The sequence below is a fragment of the Micropterus dolomieu genome, linkage group LG10 (assembly GCF_021292245.1).
Source record: "Micropterus dolomieu isolate WLL.071019.BEF.003 ecotype Adirondacks linkage group LG10, ASM2129224v1, whole genome shotgun sequence".
Lineage (NCBI taxonomy): Eukaryota > Metazoa > Chordata > Actinopteri > Centrarchiformes > Centrarchidae > Micropterus > Micropterus dolomieu.
In genome coordinates, this window is record NC_060159.1 from 26103275 (window position 1) to 26128738 (window position 25464).

Below are 25464 nucleotides of genomic sequence, written 5' to 3' on the forward strand. Positions count from 1 at the left end.
TTAATGACAAACGATGATACAGAGAATCCTCAGGTCCAGCGTTAAGATAAAAAATGTTTGTGCCCAAAACACTCACTATACCTAATGATATAGTTGTGTGTAGCAACAATCTTGATAGTTGTTTTAAAAAGTTTAACATTACAACATGTTAGAATTTGACCCGACATTGTTTGTAAGGCATCTTATCACTTTTGGCACCACAAAGTAGATCACAGAAATAATTTATAATAACCAATACTGCCCATAATGCTAATTTTGAGAAGCTGTTAAAAAGCTCATACACACCATTAATCACAAAGAAAAGGCAAAAATAAAGTTAAATGCGTCACTATAAATGTTTGCCTCATTACAATAACCTACACAGAGACTAAATAATTAATTTCAGTGAAACTATGGTAACTTATTACATGATAGGTAAAAGATAATTCACAAAATATAGTCATACACCAAGTAGCTTATTTTCTTTATCAGGACACTTCAAAAATAAAACTAAGGAAAATGAAATGTGAATGGTGTTTATTTATAGTTCTATTGGCTAGTGAGGTGACAAACTTTCTCTTTTTGTTATTTATTTTACTGTTTGCATAAAAAAAAAAAAAGCATCATTTTGCGATGGTTACCCGAAGCCTAACGTGTGCACTCATTTAAAATGGTGGATGATCTGCTGAGTAAAACTATAGTTGAGGTGTCCAGATTAAAAAATTTAACCAACAACTCTCTTCATGTTATAAATTTCCTTATTCAGCTAAGCCTGAAGAGTAAAGCTGCCTTGTTTCTTTGCTTGCAGAAAATCAACAAATGTCGAGTTTTCAAGTTGTTTGTGGTGTGAACGCACAGTGGAGCACTGAAATGCACATACATGCAGTAAAGAAAGTAAAAGTGTACTCCCATCATCACTGTCCCTTATGCTCAACGGTATCATTCCACACAAAATCATAAACATTACAATGAAAAAGGAACCTGTCCTTCTCATTTGACATACCTACTGGAGGCTTCAACACTAGAAAGAGACGTTGAGAAAATAACAACATTATTTTTTTCAAAGAGAGTCACGTCTGTGAGTGTAAAACATGATGGTTGTTTTTTGGAAGCTGGTCGTCCGATGAGAGTGTTAACGGCTTGCTTACATGTGCGCTCCATTCCCATCAGGTCCTCACTCTCGGACTCGTCGGGGTAGATGGCCGTGACGGTGACATCGTACTCAGTGTCAGGGTCCAAGTTCTGCAGAACGTGGGAGTTCTCATCCTCATTCAAGATGGCCTGGAGATGGTGAGAGGATGAGAAGATGAAAAAGAAGTTTGTTAACAGTCTATTTTGTTACAGTAGTAGCAAGGAGAATGCATGAAGTTATCACAGTGATCCAGTTAGGACATGATAAATAGTTTTTAAGTGTGTAGTTGACCCCTTTGCAATTCACCCAAATGTTTTTTTTTTTTTTGGTTATATTGACAAGCAAGAACTCCTCACAAAATATGAGAGAGCAGGTATGGGGCGGTTCTTTAGCCAAAGTCCATTATAATTTATATCCCAAGACACTTTGGAGTGCATTTTCCTCTGCATGTACTCTGTGGAGTCACCTCGCTTCTTAAAGATCGAATGTTGGAAGGCGTCAATGCAAGTTGAGTGTTTTCTTCATATTCGTTTGATGCTTGTTTTCCTTCAAACTCAATTTGATGTGCTTTGTGCTCATCAACTAAATTTACAGAAGTCTCTTGTCAGTCAAACATTAAATAAAATAAAAAGTACAACCCTGCAGCTTGTTTTCATAATAGACTGTGGCAATGATTTTCTGTTGATTCACTGTATTCAATCACTGATTTGGTTTTTAAAAAGAAAGGGCAGCCCTTGACTAAAATCCTTGAATGATAAATAAGGACAATGCAGTTTTAAAAATATTTATCCTGCAGATTTACTCTCATGCATTTCATTCAAAACTAACCTCTGAGACGAGACACATTTTGCATAGTTTTCATCGGTCAAGAACAATGTGAAATTATGAGATAAAGATTGTAATTATCAACCTGGTATGGATTTTACTGACATAGCTTTTGTGTATGTTGGGTGGGGGGGCAAAAGTGGGCCCCAAAACAACCTTAGAGGGCCAAAGTATAACAACAATAAAACAAAGAGATTATTGTTGCTTCAGCTAAACTGGGTGTTTTTACTTAAGTCTTGGCACACACAACACCTGAGTTTTGTGAGGCATGGCAGTTTAAGACATCTGTGAAACCACAATAGATCATTTTTGAGATCTTTTCAACTTCAGTAAGAAAAATCTTAAATGACGGTTCTACCGCATGGCTGTTTCATATTGCTTTTAAACAAAAACATCTCCACTTCCATAATCTTTAACTGAACTGACCCTCCATGAAGAGCAATCCACATGTTAGAGAGGCAGGACTGTTACGGGAAGGTGGACAATTTAATTCTGGGACTAGTTCAGAAAGCAGTATCAAGCAGGTGCGCTTCAAAGCTCTTAACTTGAACTCAGAGCTGTACCGCTGTATTTGAGTTCAGCCTCCAGCTTTAATCAGAAGAATGACACACTGCGAGGCTACAGGCGAAAAACCTCCACCAGTGCTTGGACTCCGTACGGATGACGCAACTCAAACCAGATGTTTAGTGTCACTGCAGACAGACAGAGCTGTCCAAGCAAAGCTCATTTGCATACTTCAAGAGAAAGCACTTGACCGGATTGTTTATCCAGCTGCTGACGATGCATTTGATAACAATTAGAAATGTAAAGTGGACAAAACAAAGACTTGTATCTGGACACAAGTCAAGCCAGTAGATGTTGACTTGACATTTCCAAACTTTCTGAAACTTTTCGGAGACATGTCTTTGTCCACCTCAAATTTTTCCCCCAGATTTAAAAAACACTTCCCAAGGATCCACCTGTTTATAATGCAAGTAATGCACATGCATGTGAAATAGTTGAACTTCCATTTACTTGACTAGTTAAGGCTGGAACATGCGTCTCTGGGCTGCACACGAGTGAATGAGCACGTGTGCAGCCAGGAGACATTCCTTTTAAACTTGTACCACTTGAACATTTACGACTTAATAACATCCTTCGTTTATGTGCATCTTTGAACTAAACCTTTCAACATCTACAGCTGTAATTATGCTTCTGCAAAGGACTAAAGCATTTCCTGTATATTTACAACTATGTTTTGATTTCCTAGCTCCTACGTATCATTTAGCAGAATGAATGCCACACTGGCTTAAACCTTACATAACAAATTTTTATTTTATGAAATAAAGCCATAATCTAGTGTTAAATACAAAAAGGAACTAACTGCAATATGCTGCTGGACAATCTGATAGAAAGACAACCCAAATAAGCAACCAGCAAAGTCCTGAAAGGCCCCAAGCCTTGTTCAAGTTTCCCAAAAGTTCTTAAATGTACAACAACAAGGGTTTCCCAAAAACTGTCATTGTATTGTTACGTTAAGCAAAATAATTAAGATGACAAAATGTTCACTATGATGGATAACCAACATGTTTAAGGTGAGCTGAACCCAGTAACCTAAAATATGTATTGTAACCTGTGCCTTGTGAATGTGAAGTACAGTAGTAATTTATAGTAAATGGACTAAAACATAATAAAATAATGGTAGAATCACTTATCAGTGTCTTTTCAATTTGATAAGATAATGTCTCATCTGTCTTCTACTCATTCATTTCATATTAATATATAATTTTTGTTTATTGTCTATTTTGGTCTTCAACAAATCGTTCTGCTCTGGCCTTTGTCTTGGCTCTGTCTTCAAAATTCTGCATTTTTTTAAAAACAGACTGTAGCTTAAAAATAGCATTTAAGAAGCAGGCCCGTCCCATATTGGCTAACTTACAAACTGGAAGTTGTTCTCCCCCCTCTTGGTCCAGCCGATGCGATAGAGGGCCACATCCGGGGCTCCGTACTCCCAGGTGGCTCTGAATGAGGTCTGGGTCACTTCGGAGAACTGCAGGTTCTTGGGGGCAGGAACAACATCTGTTCACACAGACAGAAACAAAAGGGAGGAAGGATGTGTTGGTGATTACGGACAGGGTCTGAGAGATGAGGCAACATTATGTGAAGGCTGTTTAATGTAGCTTAGTGTGTAGTTGACCACACTTTGTAGGCCGTGTGTGTTCTTGTACTGCTATCTTTATGAGGACCAGATTATGGACCTTGACTGTGAGGACTTTTTGAAATGTGAGGACATCAAAGACTTGTTTTAGGGTGATGGTTAGAGTTATCATAAAAATCTGACATGCACTTCATTATTTCAGCCTGACATTGTGTTAAAGTTCCAGCAACACAGTAGCTAGATTTTGGAAGTATCCAACCAAACAAACCCCAACCCCGTCCTTTGGGCCTCTCTCCGAAGCCAGTCCCCCAAAACACATGTTCATGCGAAGGTAGTGCACAGAGCTATGAATGTAGACAAGCAGGTAGGCCAGCCAATCATTTCATTCATGCTGAATATTATGCGACAGCCACAGATATCTTTCATTTTTGTGTCAGATAAGTTGATTTATTGATTGTCGTCAGGTTCTAAAAAGAATTTCAACAAATAAAACAAAAAATGACAAACTGCCTACCATAGCTTTAATGTTAGCCAATTTCTTGTTGGAATTGGGGATATTTTGTGTCTTGCACTACCAATAAAGTAAAAAAGTAATTTTTCTATTGCTATGTCTCATGAATGCAGCTCGGTAGCTAGCTATGTAGGGAAATAACTTCTTAATCCAGCTAGAGTAGAATTAGACGGTCTATAATATCAATTGGTGATCCTCATTGATCGAGCTACAAACGTGTGTGTGTTAATACTGAAGTTTTTCCACAGTTCCTCTGGGATTAATTAGAAACACAGCCAATGCAGTAAATGATCACACACAGATTTTAATTGTCTATTCTCCTCTGGAAGCAATTTTCAGTGCAGGAGGGTAAGTGAAGAGAAAAGTTAATACAGAAATCGTCACCATCAAACACGTGATGTTCAGGTGCTGGAGAGGGTTTGTCATCTTGGTCAAGTTTTAAGTATTTGAAGCAACATTATGTAGTTATTTTACCTTAAAATAACAGCTTCAAAATCATGTTGATGGTACACTGACTTGAGATATGCGGACGTCTGTAATTGCCGTGTCGGCCTTGCAACGCCTGCTATTAGACTATGTAACACTGGAAACCTAGGCAGAATATTAAGCATGACAACGGCGTAATGCTTTAAGGTACGACGTCACACACAAACAAAACTCTTCAGCAAGCTACAAGAAGAGACAAAAGCAGTGTTTCACCATACATTCATTTATTTATAGCGGCCCGCCACAATATCAACGCTGACCACCACATATTGATTTGCAATTTTTTTTTTCCTAGGCCTATTTGATTACAAAGAGCCGTAGCACATTCGCGCAGCACATCCTCTCGTTCGCCCCTCTGTCTCTCTCGCTCTCACTCATGAACACATTTGCACAAATCTGTCCACTGTCAATGTGGGAGACCCAGCTTAAAAAAAAAAAAAGTTATTGTAAGCATGTAAGGAGCCTAGCTAATAAGAGATAAGTTAATGTTAGAATGCAGCTGGGTTTTGAGGCTAGCACGCTGTATAAGAAGCTGGTAGTCAATATCGACTGCCCCCCTGTCATTCTGTGGGGAACACTGAAAAGTATATAATGCACAAAGTAAGTTCTTTGACTAAGCTAGCTCGATATTCTCAGTATGGATTTTATGGCCAAAACTGCAGAAAGACAGAAGATATCGGAGGATGAGAGCAGGAGAAAAAGAGAGTGACCGAGCAAGAGACCAGACAAGAGTAAATATCAGACTGTATTTTACTCGGCGTAAGCTTGAAGAGGTGAAAGGATGCAGGACAGATGCCAGCTTTTTTTGTCAGACCAGTCAGTAATAGCGTATTGGCTGCTCTGTGTCTTGTGTTGTTGCTCTTACTTGATGTTTCGCTGTTAGCAAAGGTTGTTGACTCAGACAGAGGTTTAGCTGCAAGCTATAAATCTTGAGTGGATATTACCAAACTAGATAACACACGTTGCCGCTGCAGGTGGTGAGCGGCTCCAGTGTCAGGCCGGAGCCAGGCGAGCAGGCAACATAACCGGGCTCAGAAGCGTCCATGGACGTAACGTTAACGCTAACAACAGAGGCGAAGAGACAGAAGGGGACATTGACAAAGGAAGCTAAGAAGAGAAAGAGAGAGTGACCAAGCAAGAGGCTGCCGGACATTGGCGAGAGCTTTGTGAAATAAAAGGCAGCAAGACAGACCGCAAGCTGGCCTTCTTTCTGTTGGACTAGTGAGTAATTTCTTGTCATGCTTTATGTTTGGCTGTGTTAGCAAAAGGTGTTTGTGTAGGTAATGTAATCATAACTGAAGCACATGTACAACTGTCCTTATTTATGACAGCGCTGAATTACACTAGGGGGTGCTAAATCTTACATAATGTTGCTCTGATGAGTTCATTTAGAGATTTTCACATGAATCCCTGGTGATACAGCTATGAAGATAGGTGAATGGAAGTTGCTTAAAATTAAAAGGTGAGCAAAAGGAAAGAAATAGAAAAAAAAAATGGAATTGCAGGATGAACAAAAGAAAAAGATGATAAGCAGATTCAGACCTGTGATGGCGCTTCCGAGCATCGGGTTTGCAGGTCCCTCGTCGTAGACTGGGGTGACGGCCACATCATACTCAGTCTGGGAGGTAAGGCTTCTCAGGTCCAGGGTGGTGACATCACCACTGACTTCAGCCTACAGGGGACAAATTTAATCATCAGCAACAAAAAGTAACTCACAACCTTCTCAGTTTGTTACTCTAATCATAGAAAATGTACTTAATCTGCGTCAAAACACAGAGTGGCAGCCAAATCCTGGAGAAACCGGAAAAGTATTTTAACATGTAACTGCAGGTAAAGACAGCAATATTGAGGCTTAGCTAAGGAGCTTGGGACTAGGGTTATTTGTGTAACCAATAAAAAAAGTAAGCACCACACAAACTTTAAATATGTTTGATATTTGCATTTATCTAAACATTAAAATCGGTGAAATTTCTCTTTATATACTGTATGTGATGTGTGATCTTCCTTGACCAGGAGTCCCTAAAGTGTTAAGGAATTCCATTGCTGACAGTTCTGGTGTTTTGCAAACTGCTTTCTAAAAGGTCAAGGATGAATTTTGAAGCTAGTACTCCTTCCTTATTAGCTAAATGTTGCCTAGCAAAGCAACCAGTAGAGATTTTGAGAAAAATGATCAAGTATCTGTGGTATGAGGGGGATATTAATCCCTTATGTTGCCAACAATGTGTTTTTTATTTGTTCAAAACCACATCAGTTACTCTGACTATTTGAGTTTTTGGAAAGACTACTTGTTCTGCTTTATGTGAAATCAATATACTTACCAAGATAAATACAACTGTATAGAACTTCAGGGCAAAGCTTGAGGTATAAAACGCTGAGAAATGTCTCTTCTTTTGAGTCTTCCATTTCAAGGCAGAGCTAAATAAAGTAAGCAGCAGTAGAGAACAAAAGCCTCAGCACTCCGCAGGCATTAATCCAATGTGCGTGCTTCTTCAAGAAGCCTTCAGCTGTACTCCTTAAGAGGAGTTGAGCTGATGCGTGTCATCCATCACAACTTCCTGGAAACATCTCGCAGGTGTCCACCGGCGGCACCTTCGGCTGACGATTCAGACTGTTTGTCCTCCGCTGACATCCAAGTGAGAAATTATGAGGACGCAGTGTTGCTGGGATGATCCAGTCAGGCTGGGCTGACGGCCTGAGCCAGCACTCCTCTGCCAGCAGACTGCTTTTCTCACAAAGATCAGCCAACAAAGTGGAGTTGCTGCTCTGCGGAGAGGCCCGGCTGTAACTCTTGACTTGGTCTTGACTTGGTCACTTTCCCAGAACAAAGATATCATTGCTGACTAAAGCAGCACCCTTATGAAGCTCTTGGTGATGTTTTATTGTTTAAAGCCACCTTTCAATGACCTTACAAGCAATACGGATATTTTCAAGCAGGTTTTGCAGCTGTACATCCCTGCTATACACATGAATCTGATTTAGGCCATTTAGACGGTACTTTCAAAGTTGGAGAGTGTTTGAGCTGCGCAACAAGGACAAAGGAAAACGCTGCCAGGGAATTTTAATGATTCCAAAACAAACAAAACCTACATCCAGCTCTGCTAAAGATGTTCTTGCAAATCTTTCATAATCATAGAAAACGGATGCCCTTTAAATCAAATATTGGCCAAAATGGAGATTGTCAAATCTTTAAGTGATCATCTTACTTTACGCCCCGTTGTCTAGCATCTGGTGTTTTGATTGTGGTGATGGTGCAGTGGATAAGACTATGCCTTTGGTGTGAGAGACCCAGGTTCAAATCCACCACTGTGTCCCTGAGCAAGACACTTAACCCCTAGTTGCTCCTGAGGCGTGCAACTTCTGACATGTATAGCAGTTTTAAGTCGCTTTGGATAAAAGCATCAGCTAAATGAATTAATGTAATGATTGCTGTTTGGCCCAATTATCTAAAATCAAACTCCATGTTAAAAGATGTCCATCAAGTTAGAAGAGCTCCAGGTGAAGTCTTTAAAGTTTAGTCTAATCAACAGTCCAAAACCCAAAGATATTCAGTTCACAGTGATCGTAAAGCAGCTAATCATCATATGAGGAGCAAATTTTAGTATTCTAGCATCTTAAATTTGTTCGTAACGCATCCTGAATGAAAAATGCATGGCTACATACAGCCACAAAGGTTCGTTACCCTTCAGTCGAGAGGATTCGGTGCATTTTATCTGTCTGTAATTAATCTGAGCTAGTACCCAGGCAGTGCTTTATAAGTCCTTCTGTAATCCTGCACTGAAGCTAACACAAAAGGACAAACAGACAAAACCTCAGTTTTACCTCTCTTAGGTCTCCTTCCTCATGTTTGTAGGTGATCAAGTACTTGCGGACAGCTCCGGGAGCAGCATCCCAATGGAGCCTCATGGTGCTGTGAGTTACATCAGTGATTCTCAAGGTTCCAGCAGGAGGCACGGGCACTGAGGGAGGACAGGGGACAGACATCCAATAAAACATTTACTATCCCTGTCAATGTTTTTGTGAAGATATTAAAAGATGCCGACGCGCATGGTGTGGCCAAAGCGTATTAATGAATAGCTGAAAAACAGACAGCAGGTCTGTTTTCTCTATATAAACTCTCAATCCACAATTTCAATTCCAGCTTGTAGGAGATGTGATCCAGCTCTTAAAATCTTGCAGTATCTAGTATCTTGCAGACAAAATGCATTTCTTGATAATCAGTAATTGTGTTTGACAAACAATTCCCCGAAGACAGAATTATTCCTACAATATCTACAGCTGAGATGATCTCCTCCACGCTTCTCACCATTTTTCTGTTGCTTTTTTTCCATGGATGTCATTAGCAATCTTGCGAGCTATTTAGAAAGATGGCTGACCCTTTCTGCTTCAATCAGGGAAACAGCCATTGTTTTAATTCAGGCTGGACTTAATTGGCTTACCAAGGCGGATAGTGTATGCATGTATCGTAGCTTTACATTTGTCGCAAGTAACCAACACCATCAGCTTATTTTAACACATGACAGAGAGACTTAACAAATGCAAATGTTCCATATGCTATGCTAGCGCACTTCTGGTCTTCCTGTTTTAGACAACAGTCTAAATGGGACAGGCTGTATAACAGCGGAGCAATAAGAGGGCAGGTAGACTTAAAAATATTATGAATTCTCATTTTGGTGGGGGAATTGTCAGAGAACACTATAGGAGATATTTTGCTAAGTGATGAGCAGAAAACCTGCTGAAACAAGAGCTACAGGAGTCGGTCCCACATAGGCCTATTAAAAGAGGTTATTTCCCCAAACGGAGACACAAAGAGGAGGGAGGGTTAAGTAGTGTGACATCAGTTTAAAATTACGTACAGGTGACTCCTCTCCCTTCCAGAGGGTCGCTGGCAGCTTCACCGTACAGGGCATAAAGGGAGATGGAGTACTCTGTGTTGGGTATCAGCTGCATCAGCTGGACGCTAGTTACATCTCCTCCAACACGAACCTAAAGAGGGAGAGAGGGGAAAAACAAGGAAAGAGAGAGAGGTGGGGGTGGATAGGGAGGAAGAGAAATGCAGGTGGAGGTCAGACAGGACTTACTCAACACCTGGTGAACAGGCCTGACTCTAATTCCTGCTGACCTCTGAAAAAACCCCACTGATCCTGCGTAGCAAAACTAAAACTGCACACAAACTGAAGATGTACACAAATGTTTCTGCTCAATTTATTACCAATAATCTCCAGTATACTATGTGGCTGAGTCCACTAAAACACCCATGTGTCTTCTTCTGGTCTGGGAATGTTTTACCGGGTTTTCTTTTGTTCCAGTAAATCTTCACGCTACATAATCAAATAAAATTTTAGATGAATTTTCTTTCACATTTGAGTCAGCAGTTTTTGTTTTTCCTGTTTCAACATGACAATTCCCCCCTGCACAAAGCTAGCTTCTAAAGGAAATGGTTTGGTGTGGAAGAACTTGACTGGTCTGCACAGACCTCTGAGCTCAAGCGAACATCCAACACCTTTGGGATGAGCTGGAACGCCGACTGTGAGCCAGACCTGATCACCCAACACCACTGTTGGACCTCACTAAAGCTCTTATCTGCAGCCAGGTTCCTACATGTTGGAAAAACTGACACCAGAAGACTGGAAGCTGTTAGAGCAGCTGATTAATTCCTGTGGTTTCGGTTGTTTGGTCGTACACATACTTTGGCCATGTAGTGTATACTTCACATTATAAGTATAGCATAGGTCTTGAATTTTTCCTACTTTCCAGGCTTACATGAAGTAAGCAAAACTACAAGTATGTCCTGTAACTAGCAACATGCTGTGCCAAAAATACACTAAAATTATTTGAATCAGTTTAACTGATTAATGCTGATATATCATACAATGCTCCACTTAATTTTGAGGTCCTGATTCACATTTGCACATTTTCCAGGCAAGACCACCGTGTTGAGCATTAAATCATCCATTACATTTTCCTCTGCTGTATAAATGCACATGTAGGGTAACAACATAGAGGCGTTCAGTTCCACACGTACAGCATCTGTTCGGTTTATATCATCCCCATGACTTCAGGCCATGAGCTAATCCTTCCCATTACCCAGCGTGTCTGAGGGCTTTGCATTTTGTAGGCTTGGCCTTAGCCACGCTGATAAAGTCCACTTCCCTTTCTGCTAAGTGCTCATTTTTAACGCCATCTGGAAGAAGTGAAGCTGCGCGCGAGCAGAAGCCCGCCCTTTTAAAGTCAATGTGGAAATGCTGAGCACACAGATTAAGATGTTAGCAGGGTCTATGTGTGTTTCTTATATTTGTAATTGGTGTCGTAGTGTGCTTGTATTGGATACATTGTGGGGACATTAATCACTTATTCACTTTTGACAAAAAAAAAAAAAAACAACAAAAAAACAAAACTATTCAGCTAATTAAATGGTTATTTTTCTGTTACGCTCCTCTACATCACAGCACTTTGTCATCACCACATGAATCATGTTTTAGGACCGCTCAACATCCACGAGCCCCCTGAAGAGGCTCAACGGCCCTCGGGGGGCCCGCCTCCCAATTTGAGAACCAGTAAGCTAATAAATCATTAGCAGGACTCAACGACAAGCAAAACAACTAACTAACATGATGTCTGTGAAGATTCTCAGTCATCCAGGTCATAGTTTTCCAACGAAGGTTAAAATCAAGGGCAACTGGACTTGGTTGAAGATACTGGAAGATGTTTCGTCCCTCATCCAAAGGACTTCTTCAGTGAGTTTCCCTACCAGTCAGTCAGAACTGAAGAAGTCCTTTGGATGAGGGACGAAACATCTTCCAGTATCTTCAACCAAGTCCAGTTGCCCTTGACTTTAACCTTCGTTGGAAAACTAACAGGATTCCGACATGACAATAGTTTAGTTTATTGTTTTAGTTAGTTTGTTCAGTGGAGCTAATTTTTTTACTTTAGTTAGCTAATGCCACAACCAACACAAGCTAACAGCTCACTTACCTTGGTTGTTACTTGGAACAGAGGAACATAGTGCCTAAGCAGAGGTCTCTTAATAAACTACTTCCGATGTTGAAAACACCAGCTTTACTTTACCTCCTTCTCCTCCTGAGGCTCAGTGGCGTTGATGGCTTTGTACAGCAGCATGTAGCCGGTGGCACCGGCCGCCTCATCCCATCTCACCCACATGGTGGTTGAGGTCTCATCATAAACATTCATGCTCGTCACTGCTGACAGGGGCACTGGGAGAACAAAAAGCACACGGTCAGAGCGAGGAACGGCTCAAAGTCACGCCAGCAACAGTTTACAGTTAGATATATTTTAGTGGATTAGCAATGATACCAAATATTCAGAGAGTACCAAGGATGGACAGTCTGCCGTATTAATTATAGAAATTCAGTGCTTTTATGTAAAGTATCTGAAGAAGATTAATGGAAACAAGTTGGAACAAATGACTGACTGTGGGTCAGAAAAGATGTTTTATGATATTTCTATATTTGAGAAGGTTCTGGCACAGAAAAAGGATAATGAAATGATATGAAGAGGCAAGGTCATATTTTACAAAGAGATCATAAAGTTTAGTGCTTTGATGTGCAGATTATTTGATCTCATGTCCAGAGAAGGTTCCCGATTATCTAAAGAATATTTTGTGTGTTTTGTTTGTTTGTTTTGGCTTTATTGGACAGCACACAGTGCTTTGCATGCACACCAAGCAACCAGGTGACTGTTCTCTGCAGAACAAATTGTGTTTCAAAGTTTTTAAAGATTTACATCTCGAGTAGAACAATAGACTTGTATGAAGAGACAGAATAACACGTTGTTGGTTTTGTTTTTATGTGATTTGTTTGACGAGATAGAACAACATCAGCCTTTCAGAGACAAACCTATGGGTTTTTACACATGAGATCCTGACAAAAAAAGAAAGTATTGCAGAAAGGAAACATAACATAGCTGTAGTGGTGACTAAAAATGAAACAAGTTGTCTAAATAAGTTGTTTTCCACAGATGAATAGGTTATTTGTAAAATCCTAACTCATTAACACACAAGAAAAAAGTACGTTCTCCCTCATTATAGAGCTAGAACAGAAAAAACATCTATATATTAGCAGAATACCAGCCTTCATAAATAAGGTCAGCAACAGGAGAAAAATCTGATGTCTCCCAATAATCCAGTCTCTTATTTGCATGCAAGTGTGGTGACAGTGAAAGACACAGCAAAGACAAGGCGGGAATGTGGCGATCTCAGACTGGCTACTGAAATATCTAATAGACTTTTACTGTGAAACAGGATGTACTGTTTACAGCACCCATAAATACTTGTTTTAACACAGAAAATGTGTGATTTGTGGCTTTTTAGGAGTGTGGTGTCGCACAATGAGATACATTCGCACAATCTCCCGACTGTTACTATGCCAGATAAAACGAAGACACCCCCACCCAAACCCGCAGCCTCCAGCCTTTACAGTATTTATAATCGAGCCACACTGACAGACTGCAGGCAGTGTTTTCAGGACATTATGACCTAACCAAGTGTTAGTTTAAACAAAACCCACAGTAAATGAAGCCACAGTGATCTAATGGCTGCTGGTGCCATCCAAGAGGACGACAACTGAACAATCAGTTATTGTTTTATGACAGTGGGAAACGTCTCATTGTAAAAAATCAGTCGCACATTTAAGAACAAATAAAGTGAACATTAAAGGACAAATGAGCAAATAAAGGCACTTAGAGCCCTGCACTTAACACTTTGTAAAATTATATCAGTTTATTTAAGATGTACGCAAAGACCGCAGCCCTGATGAATTACTTTAGGACTGTTGTCTTTATGGCGCAAAGTGACTCACAGACTAGAATCAGCTCGCGGCATTGCATCATGGGCCATTTGTTTGTGTTAAGCGGCTTTCTGCCTTAGATCAGATGCTAAATGTACGTTGTATAAACAGAGATGCTGGAGCAGATTTGCAGGAGGAAAAAAAAGCATTGATGTGTGTGAAAAAGGAAAATGAGCAGAGAAATCAAGTTGTTTATCTCACAAACCATATGGAAGAAACGGAACGCTTTCCCACAACAGTGAAACATCAGAGCAATGATGCTATCTGCCTTAAAAGCTCCTCTTTAATCACGTGTGTCGGCCGGGGTCTCGTGAAAAGGCCTTCGAAAATGGAAACTGAGCACTTCTCTCATGAGGCAAAGAGGAAGTGAGTTTTAAGGTTTAGTGGTGAGGGGGAGAAAAGGAAGAGATGGGCAAAGAGGTGAGGAGGAAACACACTTACAGGTGGTCTCGGTGCCCTTCAGAGGATCGCTGCTCTCCTCGCCAACCACGGAGTAAACCTCGACGAAGTACTCAGTCAGAGGGGTCAGGCTTTGCAGCACTACGGTGGTCACCGACCCGTCGACCAGCAGCTGAAACGATAAAGAACTGGTTAGGACACCACTCTGACAGATGATTTTAGGATTTAATCCAAACAGTTACAAGAAACATCATCATAAAGTCTTATTGGCAGGTCTCATTGGCTACGAAGAACCTAAAGACGCCGACACCCTGCCAACGAACCTGGAACCCACCAAGGCTTTGAGCATCCGTATGGATTTGTATTAACCTACATTGTGTTGAGGTGGAAGCAGAAGTCTGAAAGTGTGAGATCTCAAAACAAAAAGATGGAGAAATAAAACCAGAACTTTCTGCATGGGATCGATCGTAGTAGAAGTTTAGAGGTTAGTATTGACTCTCAAAACCTTTATGGTACTGAAACACATTTTGAAAGCGTCTGGTCAGACTAATAATCAGGTAGTTCCAGACTTAATCTGCCACTTATAGACTGGATTTTACTATGATAAAGGATATGGAACATCTGAAAATGTTTGGCTCCTATTTGAATAAACTGTTTCTTAGAAAAGTTTATTCTATCAACATCAGTATCAAAAGGTTTTCAAACTATACCCAGACTAATCTCACCAAGAGCTCAACATGAATCATTTGAAAAGTTACAGATTGCTATAATCCAAATACTTAAAATATTATTTCTTTTTTGTAGAGTTAATTTTAAGTCAGCAAAACTTGTGTTCATTATCATCAGCACTATCAATGTATGAGTGCAGTCAAGCAGGGACCCAAGGTAAAAGTATGTTTTATGAAGTTTGAAGCTGACGTTTTTGTTTTTCCATGTTTCTCATTTTAGAAAACAAATCTATTCATCTCATGCAACCACACAGAGCAAAATCACTGCAGTCCGAAAGGACCTCTCTTCTGATTATCAAGGTTCAGGTCCAGTGGGTTGAGAATAAAGTGTTCTCCTCAACAATCAGGCAAATCCAAACACACACACTTTAATCAAAACTTAAAGGCAGAGCTTTAAAAGCATTGAGCACTTTTGTTTCATCAAAGTAATGAAATTTGACTTGAACTGCCTTGAGTTTGTCTGACAGAACACAGGACTAACTTTTCTTGTCAGAGCGGCCGGTGAATTAAAATCTACCCAAAACTTCAGACCCAGAATGATTGAAAGATAAATATCAATAAAGATAAAAGGTTATCTGCTGGAGAGCTGAACACATTTTTGCTTAGTGATCAGACTTCTTCAAACTTTTCCCCCCCGTCTTGCAGATGGCATAGTGTCCATTCCAAGCATACATTTCACTCAACTAAATGTACAATTCAACGTTAATGTCACATCAAATGATGAACGATGATGAGATCAAGCACTTTGGCAGCTAATAATTATGCAAGTTTGATATCGGAGTTGATATCTACATTCAAGATTTGGATGAAACTTGTCCGTCGGTCAGCGATTGGTGGCGGTCCAGGTCTTGTATTTTCACCATTGGGTGATTATAGTCTGTTAAGCCCAAACTATCGTGCTGCGTTCAGGTGCCGCTGGGAAAGGCATCATGTAGGAACGTTGGCCGCTAAACAAGTGTCACATTCCTGTGCTATTCTGCTGGAAAATCAAACCCAGAGGCCAAATGACAAACAAACACAATGAGGCTGCAGCTTCACAAGCTGGAGGAATGTTCCGCTTATTGTGATCTGCCCTTTTGTTATTTATATCTGTAATTGATTAAGTTCATCCTGTTTCTGTTTTTCTAAAAATCGAGTTTCGTTTTTCTTGATTCTCGTGGAGCGACCGGTTTTAATCTTTGCTGAATCGAGATACAGACACTTCATTCTAGAAAGTTCTCAAAACAAGTTCATTTCTTTTGGGAACAGGTTGAAATATTTGTCCTTTTTCCTTCACTTGTTTTCAGGAAAAGGGGAATTAAATACAGACATAACTTAGGCACCACAAAGCTTTTGTTTGCTTGTTTTCTTATTGACTGAGTTATCATCAATCCACGTTTCAAATCGAATCAGATGTTTCAGCAACTTAATGCCAGCTGTTTCCCAACCGTATTTTAGCTTTTTTATTATTTTGCCAAAATAAATTTTAAGATAAGACTCGAGCCATGAATCTGATCGACTGACACCAAAGACTCCTGACTTCTTAGACTTTTGTTTTTTTTACCTTTGCCTCCAAGCCCAAAGATAAAACAATTTTTTTTTGAAGTGTGTACTCGTTAAACAGGTCACATGAACAGGATAAAAGGTGCGGCGTCATTGCAGATACCTCTGATATTTACATTCAGATGTATACTCTGTGGTGGCAACACATGAATAATGCACGCCTTAAGAAAAATATTATTTCTGGAAACTTAATAAACTGTCACTCTGATTAAGAGTAAAAGCAACAACTGAAGAGGACTGGTTAATCATATGTAGGTCACATGCTTCCACCTCAAGCTCTGTGGAGGGATTCCACCTGGAAAAACATTTCAGTTCTTTATAACTCCTATAATAAAAACTTGACAAACAACAAGTGAGAACACGGTCAATGCTGGAGAATGTGTGGGAATATTGTCATTTTTATATTTTTGGGGCGTGTCCTAATCTCTTCTTAGTGATTAATCATTAACCCAAGGCTTGATTTAAGTTTTACTGTTATGTATTTGGGAAACTTTCCAGCTGGGCTGAAAAAGCAGGACAGATATTTATTACAAATACTACTAAGTAGTAGTTAATACGTAGTAAAAAAGCAATAAGAAGGAAACTGCTGAATAAGGAGCTTCCAGTAGAATGGACTGAAATAGTTCAGGGCGTTTATGTTAACTAAAAACTGTGAAAAATACTGGAAATCTTACTTGAATATGAATCGATTGTGTTACTTTATATTTGCTTGGAGTTTTTTGTTCTATTTATTTATGTACTGACTCTGACATCTGACTCTAGAATGAGTAAAAAGGACCTTCTCCCCCTTAAAAACACTTCGGCTTTGGCTGAGCTAAAGCCACAGATCATAAGAACCTAACTTTTACATTTCAGTGTAACTTCTTATTTGAAATGTTGTTTCTAACAGAATGTCAAGCATTTCATATATATTAACAGTAAATTTGGTTTCACTGCAAAAACTGAGCACTCAAAAACAAGAAAAAGCAATAAAATGAGGATATTACTTAAAATAAGCAAAGTTATCTGAACAGGAAAATTTCACCAGTCAAGATTTTTTATAACAAGTAAAGATATCTACTCTCCCACAGATCTCTTAAAACTAGTGCAGCTAGACTAAAAACAAGTATATTTGATACAAAGAAAATATTTAGGAAATATTTGTGCTTAAATTTAGCATTCGCTGGTGCCAACCTCTTGAAATAGGGCTATATATTTAGTAAATATATCTTAAAACCAGACAAGCTACACTAAAAACAAGTACCTTTGTTTGGATACATAGGAAAGATTTAAGATTTATTTTCTTGAATTGTTCAGGACTTAAAAACACAAAATTTAAGACTCGGAGGTGACTCCGGACTTCATAGTCAGACTTGTGACATGTTCTAGATTCTAGGTTTTATTCAAAGTGATCTAGACAACTACTTTAACTTTCAAACACTTACAATGACAAAAAAAACGCCCACTTCATTTCATTGCCAGAACCTTTTTAGGTCTATTTATTGTACATGTTTCTATTTCTCCCTCACGCATAAATATTCCAGCGTCACAGTAATAAGCGTTTCATCTCTCGGCAGATTGCCATGCCCTCCACACTGACCCTCCGTGTTACTGGCTGCGTGTAATTTAGGAATTCACCCTCTTGTTGCACCGGTTGTAAATCACGGTCGATGAGTCGTGTACTAAATACCGAGCATGTAAATATCATCTCTCATGTTATCGAGTTCATACATGCTGTACAGAAGATGAGAAGCTGTACGGTGAGGCTTCTCAGCCCAGTGTGAGGTCCATAACGTTAAACTAAGTGGATCCAGTGGAAACTCAGCTTGATTTCAGACGAGCCCGATTATAATCACACAGGCTCCATCTGACAAGGGCCAATAAAAGCACAAAGGATGGAAAAGACCCAGTGCTCTGTTTTTAAAGGCAGGACTGACAGGAGGTTAAGTGTAAACTAAATGCAGGTTTCCCAAAGCAACTGGGATCCAGATTTCAGTCCCTGAGGGCCAAGTACACAGGGCATTGAATGAAAGCCAGACCTGGGTGTTTGGAAACACTTCCATGGGTTGGTTTTTATCCTGTCTTGTGAGGTTTACCACATAGGACAACACATAGCAGAATATTAAAACAACAGGAGGGGAGTTAAGTGTCAATTAGTCTGTTTTTGTGTGACTGACAACCTGTCATTATCGAAATCCACAGGAAGTAGTACAGCTCACCTGACTGGTACGGGTCACAGACATAAAGAGTTGTCGGTTACAGTTTAAGGGCATTAATAAGCAAAAGAGATGCCATTTGATATTCAGGATGTTTTCCAGCACTCACAGATGGTAGACATAAAGTTTCTTCACCAGGAAGCACACTGGGCAGATTCCTTTAACGAAGTTCTATTAAACAGACCAATTATCTGAGTGTGTTGACCATTTATACCTGGAACAACAGAGTACAACTGATCCCAAACAACTACGATGGTCTCAGCTCTTTATATCTAAAACAGATTTAAGAAATGAGGGAGAAGGAAAGATTTTAAAAATCATATCCACTACATCACATCCCCTTTTCCTATTGGGTTACTTAATGAATAACTGTGCTCTTTTGTCTTAATTAAAAAGCTCCTCTTTAAAACTTTGCCATGTGAACTGTGATACACAAGTCAACTTGCTTCGTCAACTTGTTTTACACTTACAGAGTAATACACTGCAAGTCTCAGTCCTCTCCTTAAAAAACAGCTTCTCACTGGAGTTTCTATCAAACTTAACTCAAACAGGGAGGAAAAAAAACGCGGGACTATTTTCAGCGGGGGATGAATCCACGTGTGGTGCTCTCGTGCAGTGGTTTTTTCAAAGTGGGGTCCTTGAAGGGGTTCCAGGGGGTCCCCAGCAAAAAGAGGAATCATTTATTTTCAATATAATTCCATCCATAAGTATCATAGTGACCGAACGTAGGACTTTTTTTGGTAACACATATTTTATACACTTTTTGGAAAAAGACATCTAAAAGCCAAAATTCTATCAGATGGGGGTCAGTGGTCTAATTTGTGGTAGTTTAAGGGTCCTTGACGTGAAAAAATTTGAGAACCACTGCTCTAGCGAGTAATTGGGGCAGCAGGACGTTGCATGTGGGATTGGGTCCAAATAAACTACATTGTGTGTTAGAAGCTCTAATACGTGTGAGCTCTATGGCACAGTGGAATAAATGTACATCAGGCTTTAGATACACACAAGATACTTGTGAGTAGATTCTAGGGATAAGTTAAGAGGTGGTACAGACATACATTCGAAGACTACTGAAAGCTGGCATCAAACGTCCATTGAGACTCATAAATCAGATAGTTCCTGACTATGTCATAAGATATCATTAAGAACAGATACTTCAGTACCAAGCCGATGCCAAAATTCTGAAAACATGACGGTACTCATTTTTCTAGGAACCGTAGGCACCGAGGATCCAACACAGTGACAGCTCCACTGTTGTATGTGGAAACCAGGATTAAGTTAGTTTAATAATTAACATTTGTCGGTTTTCGCTGGCGTTACCTTCAAAAGCTCCGTGTCAAAGACTTGATTTCTGCCAGTTTAGGGAAATGTGGGAGAACTAAGTTACGCAGATGTTCAACTAAAAAATCACCAAAGATGACGATGCAGTTTGCAGCGCTAACAATTGAATGTCTGTCCAAAGGAGTTAGGGACCATCATAAAAGCGCAGTAAGATCCATTTCAAATAGTCAATAACTTTTTGTTTTTCCAACATAGAAATCTTGAACCACTGCCAATATAGATAGTGACCACCCTTAAACATTTCACACCTGTGAGGATTAGGAAGGTTAGGAAAAATAAAACTTTTGGCATATTGCAAGGTTGTAATTTTAACGGTTTGCTCATTTATGAATTATCTACCCTGGACATCCTCACAACTTTCACAGCTGTATGTAGTTTCTTCTGACGTTCAAATGTTTTTTTATTAAAAAAAGAGTGTTTGTTGAAGTACATGGGATTTATTGTTTTGTGTTTTACCATGGTATCGAATTGGGTAACAAGAATGGTGGAATTTCACCAGCATTGGTATCAACTACTAAATTTCCAGTGTTGTGACATTCCTAGTGAACCCATTCATTGTTGGTTTTAGTCTGACATCTGAGACGGTTAAAAACGCAACCATCAATTGGAATAAGTCTAGGTTGTCGGCATCTCAGGTTTTTTGCATTTTACCTGGCTATCCTTTCATACCCCTGTACCATTCTGAGAGTGTTCATCCCAATAATGCTTAACAAGATATCTGTGAACATCCTCAGTCACCCAGGTCATCGTTATACATCCATCTTGGATAACTTTGACCTTCATAGATAAATCTGATGTTGCACACACTTGCAGTATGTTTCACCCCAATAAAATCCTCCTCATTTTGTTTTTAGTTGATTTTAACTTTCTGTTAATACACTGAAATGTACTAAAGAAAAATTATCTTCTTCTATGTGAAGTGAACATACGTTTAAATGTTGTGTTTCAGCTTATGGTTTTGAAATGTAGCAGCGCTAACTCGATGGAGGGTGACAGGGAGGGGCGAGAAGCTTTAGCTCACCTCCTGGATGGGTCCTCCAGCAGTCGTGTAAGTGACACGGTACTTGTCGACGGGGCTGTCGGGTGCCGTCCAGGTGGCACGGAAGGAGTGGTGGCTCACCTCCGAGGTCACCAGGTTGGTGGGCGCCTCCAGTTCAACTCCTGAAAAGTAAAGAACAAGAGCTGGAATATGATCCGACATGCCAAGTATTTCACACCGTGAACCCTGCCACCACAAATCTGTCCTCGTCGTGCGCGCTCCACCGACAGCGACGCTGTTGCCCCGCCGTATATTTCATCTCTTCTGACAAAGGCTTTCTTTAAAAAAAAATGCTTTTCCCCGGCTGTGCTGTAAATCATTTTTGTATTTCCTCTTAAAGTTGATTTACAGTTTCAATTTCCAATGTGAAAGTTTCCATCAGACGCTTTGAGTCTGTGTTGCAACATCTTTGGATGGTCTGAAATAATTGATGTTGTCAGGCAGAATCAAGTCAAATTTATCTATCTGCATTTTTGGATCGGATCTTCTGTTATTCTATTTTTAAGAGTAGAATTGACTTGCGAATAATAGAACACTTTGTTCTCATCTGGAGAGTACAATGACTGCATAATTTGTACTTTCTACTTGTCAACAGTCATCAGTTTCATCAATCAAACAGGGTAAAAGCAGCTGTACCAAGGAAGTGTAATTTGGCTGATATTTATGCCTTTACTTTAACTAAAGGTTTATGTCGTCCTTCATAGGCAGAGCAACATTCATGCCCTCGAGCACCCGTTAAACCAAATGAAAGACTGGAGTAAGATTTCAAAAATATACGGTTGTCAGGCTTTGTAAATTCTGGAAAAAGTATAACTTTCTGTGTTGTGAAAATATTAGTGAGCCTTGTGGTACGGTGTGAGTTCTCGGAGACTCATGATGACTCAGCATTGTTTAATGAGACTCTACCGCGGAGATCTGAGCATCAGTTTACAGAGTGTAACACCATGCAAAGTCAACACCAAAAACCTGAAGACGCCTTCTTTGGCCCACAATTTCTCTTCTCTCTTTCTAGTGTCTATAGGTTTTTCCCTACCAGGTTATCTTTAACTGGCCTTAATCTGAACAGCCAATCTGCCGAATGTTTAGATCCAGCACATTATCTAAGACACGTTGAAATCTAATGGTCTCATGCTTCCCGTGACCTGTACCTGAACCATGTCTTACCCGATACCTGAAAAGAAGTTTCCCCTACCTTCTGATTTTTCTGACCTCCTCTACCTGTAAGTACTAGAAGGTGTAAATCTGACTCAGCGGATGGAATTACAGCTGTGAGCAGCAGAAGCCATTAGGTGTCATTAGCCTTAGCTCAGTCTGTGGGAACAAGAGGGTCGCCAGTTCAAGTCCAGAACGGACCATTGTCAAAAGGTGCCACTAAGCAAGGCCCCTATGCATTTTACTGTGTCTATAAAGTTAATTTTCATTATCAAGCTCCATTTTGAGCGATAGAGTTCACAGAGAGATGACATGTCTTCAAAATGCACAGGAAGAGAGACAAATCTCAAACAATTCAACCTCACATTAAGGTAGTTTCATATCTCAGGTGTTGTTTTTAGTGCCACAGTGGGGAAAATATTTCTGCATTCACTTTAGATGAAGTTGCAAGATGAAAAATGACCATTTGTGGTTGAAATGTTTTCAAGTCCATGCAAAATTAAAGAACTCGAAACAAGACAGCAATGTGCGGATCCTTTTTCATGAAGGCAAAATATTTGTCAAAAGGAGATAAGTCAGGTATGCAGCATCTGAAACAAGTTATGCTATTAGTTCTATTTAATTTGTTCCACAGCGGTTTCTTTTGGAAAAAAATATTGTCATTCATTTGCCAATTCATACCCATTATGAAATCACTAAAGTATTATTTTAAAGTGAAATTGTTGATATTTCTCAACAGTCTGTTAATAAATGGAGGCATATATTTTCTTACCTACTAGATTAATAGACAAGACTGACCAGCAAAGATGTCTTACTGTCAGAATACAAACTTTCTTGACCCATGCGTCTTGATGATTTAATTAAAGCTACATGTGACATTTTTCCTACCTGGGCCCTTGACGCTGTTGCACAGGTTGTCAGAGAGAGCGTCAACGATGTCCAGCAGGAACTTGAAGTCGTCGACGTTGTACATGTGGATTTCGTCTGGGTCGGTGGCGATGGACCTCAACTCGTTCTCGTCGGCGTTCTTCACACCTGAGTGAAAAATATACTGTCACAACTGTGCCAAAAAAAAAATTAGACTATCGTGTCTTTATCTAGTTTGTAATGTCTTGCCAAAGTGACACATATGCCAACCTTCAAATGTAACTAGTAAATTACTAAGTTGTCTAAACTTAACTAATCCCATGTATTACAAATTGTGTGTCCTTTGCATTCAAATATATACTGCACATTACTGCTGAGCATTTCCCAAACTTGGCTTTATTTCCAAGCAGCCATTGCAATTCATTTTAGTATGCTTTGACAATCAACTTAAAGAGAATTGAAACTTTTCTGATTTGATTTTAATAAAATAAATAGTGTCCACCCCATAAAATTGATTTAATTTAACACTGCTTAAATGCAGGAAATCAATCAAAGATCATGAACAATTTTAGAATATGTAGGACGCTAAATCATGGAAAATCTGTCGTGTGGTCCTCTAACTTATATTTTCTGGAAAGTAAGTAATTATTTTGTTTAACAGAATTAGAATCACTCACCGACTGCGTAGAGCTCGATGCCGCTGTCTCTCAGGTCCTGCGAGCTGAAGACGATTTCATCCTGGGACTTTCCGTCAGTGATCAGGACTCCAATTTTGCGTGCGTCGGGACGCAACCCTACGTTGGGTTTGAAGTTGTTTTGAAGGATGTACCTCAGAGCCATTCCTGTGTGACAGGAGCAAAGAGTTTCATAACTGTTCCAGCTCAAAGCCCACCCATCTCCAAATAATTAGCCTACACTAGTACCAACACATTCTTCAAATCACAGCAAGTAGATTAATCGTCCCAGGTCGGCTGTAATTTAGGATTAGTTTATATTGTGTTCTATTTAGTTTGGGGTTTTTTCTCCCTCTCTGTGCTGCTGTGCGTGTCTGTGTATGTGGGCGTGGCTATTTCTCCAGGCACCTGGCTCACCTCCACACCGGCTGGCAATTCCCTCTTCACCAAGCTGCTGACAAGCTCTTGGCTCCAGACAGCCCCCGTTAGGTTGTTTTACATCTACTGTGAGAGCAGTTCTTTGGGTTCCACTTGTGTCTTTTTGGAAACCAACTAATCCCTTGTGACTTCGCAGCCATGTGTCTTCCACCTTATCAGTCACACCATGCTGCCATAGCTTTCCAGTTGCCACTGCTGTGCCCACCAACTTCAGACTACTACAACTCCCCTCCGTCTCAGTTTGTTAATGAACTCCTTTTGTTGCATTTTAAGTTTGTTTAAGTTTTTTTGTTTTAAGTTTTTTAAGTTTAAGTTTGTGTCTGCTCTTGGGTCCACAACAAACCACCAAAACAATAGTACAAAGTTAAACTGTGTTGATTACAATCAGAAGTTGTGTTTTAGCAATATTTTGGCAGATTTGGGTGAAAATATGCTTGGTTTAAACATACTGGGCATACAGGTGGATAAATGTTTTTTGAAGTAAATATTAAACTCCAGATTGGGGTTTCTCTACCGTTATCGGTCAACATTCACCCAGTCTGTTAAACTCACCCTGATTCAGATATCACCCATGCTACACTTTGGTGATGTAATTTACATGTCTGCAAGGGGCTTCTCGAGTGGCTATTTATTTTTTGTTACCAATGCTTGTAACAGGACACACCACTGCAATCTGTACACCTCCACAGACTGGACATCCCTTCGTACTCGATGTAAGATGCACTGGTTTATGCTTATTTACAGAACTTTCTTAGGCCCAACCCCTCCATATCTGGGACGTCTATTTCATCCCTTCTTCCATCACCTACATCACCCGCTCTTCTGGTCACATCCGGTTACAAATCCCTGCAGCTAACACCTCATTAGGTTGCACCGTATTTCAGTTGGCTGCGCCCAACAATTGCAACCAACTAAACAAAACAATGAAACTCTCCACTCTGGTCACCACTTCACTTTTAAAGGCAAAATCACATTCGTTTACAGAAACCTGGAACTGCTTCATGTGATGCTATGTGTTGTTGTTATTTGTAGCTCTGCTGCTATCTTGATTGTTTTCATTATTCAACTATTGTTCAATTATTGTCTTGTTACCTTATTTCTTTATCTGTCTTTTAATTATTTTCTCATCGGGTCTCTTTGTGTCTTTGTGCCTGGTTTTAAGGTTTGTTGTTAAGACTGTGTTGTTGTCCTGTGTCTTCTGTCTTTTATTTATTTTCT

General features: G+C 39.8%; 1 protein-coding gene across 5 annotated transcripts in view; it reads right to left on the bottom strand.

The window, feature by feature from the left end:
• The window catches only part of col12a1b (collagen, type XII, alpha 1b), a 157867-nt gene that overhangs the window by 88211 nt on the left and 44192 nt on the right, over positions 1-25464 (bottom strand). For all 5 annotated transcript variants that reach the window (XM_046061546.1, XM_046061549.1, XM_046061547.1 and 2 more), the window contains 10 exons: positions 23812-23976; positions 23156-23302; positions 21098-21237; positions 14313-14442; positions 12136-12281; positions 9924-10053; positions 8890-9026; positions 6613-6742; positions 3855-3994; positions 1128-1260 (listed from right to left, as the gene is read on the bottom strand). In XM_046061546.1, the coding sequence (XP_045917502.1) occupies positions 1128-1260; positions 3855-3994; positions 6613-6742; positions 8890-9026; positions 9924-10053; positions 12136-12281; positions 14313-14442; positions 21098-21237; positions 23156-23302; positions 23812-23976 (1398 nt within the window). The remainder of the gene's footprint in view (positions 1-1127; positions 1261-3854; positions 3995-6612; positions 6743-8889; positions 9027-9923; positions 10054-12135; positions 12282-14312; positions 14443-21097; positions 21238-23155; positions 23303-23811; positions 23977-25464) is intronic.